The sequence below is a fragment of the Nasonia vitripennis genome (genome assembly GCF_009193385.2).
Source record: "Nasonia vitripennis strain AsymCx chromosome 3 unlocalized genomic scaffold, Nvit_psr_1.1 chr3_random0013, whole genome shotgun sequence".
NCBI classification, from domain to species: Eukaryota; Metazoa; Arthropoda; class Insecta; order Hymenoptera; family Pteromalidae; genus Nasonia; species Nasonia vitripennis.
Genome location: NW_022279633.1, coordinates 15,027 through 17,067, shown reverse-complemented (window position 1 = coordinate 17,067; position 2,041 = coordinate 15,027). Strand labels below are relative to the sequence as shown.

The 2,041-nt window shown below is 51.7% G+C and overlaps 1 protein-coding gene across 1 annotated transcript; it reads left to right on the top strand.

Moving 5' to 3' along the window:
• Positions 1-954: 954 nt before the first annotated feature.
• Positions 955-1,335, top strand: LOC116416891. The gene has a single exon (XM_031927153.1). The coding sequence runs from the start codon at positions 955-957 to the stop codon at positions 1,333-1,335; it is 381 nt and encodes a 126-aa protein (XP_031783013.1).
• The last annotated feature ends 706 nt before the right edge of the window (positions 1,336-2,041 follow it).

Genomic DNA, 2,041 nt, shown 5'->3' with positions numbered 1-2,041 from the left:
GTAGAGCACCGGGACTGGATGGCATTCCCGCGGAAATACTCAAGGCTGTTGCTACACAGCGGCCTGAGTTGCTCCTGGAAATGTACAGAACAATCAGTGCCTCGTGCAGGGCGTATTTAGCATACGATGGAAAAGGGCGAGACTAGTTCTCATCGAGAAATCGAAGGGAGAGGCCGGCGCAGATCCTTCTTATAGGCCGTTGAGTCTGCTGGACACAATGGGGAAGACGGGCGAAGCGCTGCTCAAGCCGCGGATACTAGGAGTTGTTAGAGAATCAGGGGACCTTTCTGACAAGCAGCATGGCTTCAGAAAGGGTCGGTCAACGATCGGAGCCATTAGAGAGGTTACCGACACGGTAAAGAGGACAGACGCAGCCTGTCACGCGGCAAGATCAATCGTTCTACTCGTGACGCTGCACGTTAAAAACGCGTTCAACTCCGCTAGATGAGTAGATATACTAGATGCTCTGCGGGCGTTTGGGGTACCGTGGTACATCATGCGACCGGCGGAGGACTATTTGAGGGGTCGGGTCATTGTATACGACACGGCTGAAGGCAGGAGGAGCAGATCCATAACGGCAGGGGTGGCACAGGGTTCGATCTTAGGGCCGGACTTCTGGGGTATCCTGTACGATGGGCTTCTGACTAGAAATGCCAGACGACGTCATACTCGTTGGGTACGCGGACGATGTTGCGGCGGTAATCACAGCCAGGAACGTAGAGATCGCGCAAGCCAAGCTAAATGCGGTAATGTGTAGGGTGCTGACGTGGATGACAGACCACGGACTGACCTTGGCACTGAACAAAACGGAGATAGTAATCCTGACTAGGAGACGTATACCGACCATCATATCGATGACGGTGGACAGAGAGACGATCATGACAAAACCGGCAGCTAAGTATCTGGGGGTGACTCTGGACACGAAGCTGTAAAGTAGCGCAGCTTAGCCGACTAATGGCCAACGTGCGCGGGCCTAGACCATCTGTTAGGCGGCTTCTGATGGCGACCACAAACTCCATCCTGCTTTATGGAGCGGAGGTGTGGGCCGAAGCTATGGAAGTAAAGAAATATAGGAAGCAAATAACGGCGGTACAGCGCAGAGGCGCACTGAGAGTTGCTTGCTCCTACCGAACGGTTTCGGGAGAGGTAGTAATGATAATCGCGGGAGTGATCCCCGTGGATCTGCTTGCGATTAAGCGAAAGCGGATCTACGAGAGACGTAACGAGGCAAATAAGGTAACCATTGCCACCGAAGAACGCGATCGGACGATGCGAAAGTGGCAGGAGCGATGGAACGAGTGCCACCAAGCGAAATGGACCAAAACAATGATATAGGAGGTAGATCCGTGGATGAAGCGGAGGTGGGGCGAGGTCAATTTCTACCTTACCCAGTTCCTCTCCGGACACGGATACTTTAGGAGTTACCTGTTCGCGATGAACAGAGTCGCAACACCGGGGTGTAAATACTGCGGTGACGAACGGGACGACGTGAGACACACGTTCTTTGACTTCCCTCGCTGGGCCGAAAGACGTAGAGAGCTAGAGTTGACGATAGGGGCGCTCACGCCTGAGACAGTAGTAGGAACGATGCTTGAAAGCAAGCAGAAATAGGACGAGATAACGGCGTACATGGAAGCGATTCTCCGCGCGAAAAACAATGACGGGCGTCTGAAAGACTAGTTGACGGCTAGAATAGCATAAGACAGGCGACCCCCCCCGAAGGAATGCGAAGGCGGTTACCGGGGGGGGGGGGTTTCGCGGCCATTGAGAGGTGGAGTTTTAGTGGGTATGCCTGACGTCTGTCCCGCGTCAGGAGAGTCCCACACACGGGGAGTCTCGCATGGCCCCTGTCATGGTGCATTAAGCATTTCTCCATCTCTCCGGATAAACAAAAAAAAAAACCCTTATTATATTATTTTATAACACAATAAATTACTAATTAAATTAAAATCTCAAATAACATTAAAATTTTTACTAACCTCGAAACACCTTCAATTTTGATCACAATCGAAGGAATGTCCAGGTTTAACGGATTTGGAAG

Excerpts from the sequence above, each read along its gene's own strand:
- LOC116416891 (XM_031927153.1), top strand. The coding sequence starts at position 955 with ATGGCCAACGTGCGCGGGCCTAGACCATCTGTTAGGCGGCTTCTGATG.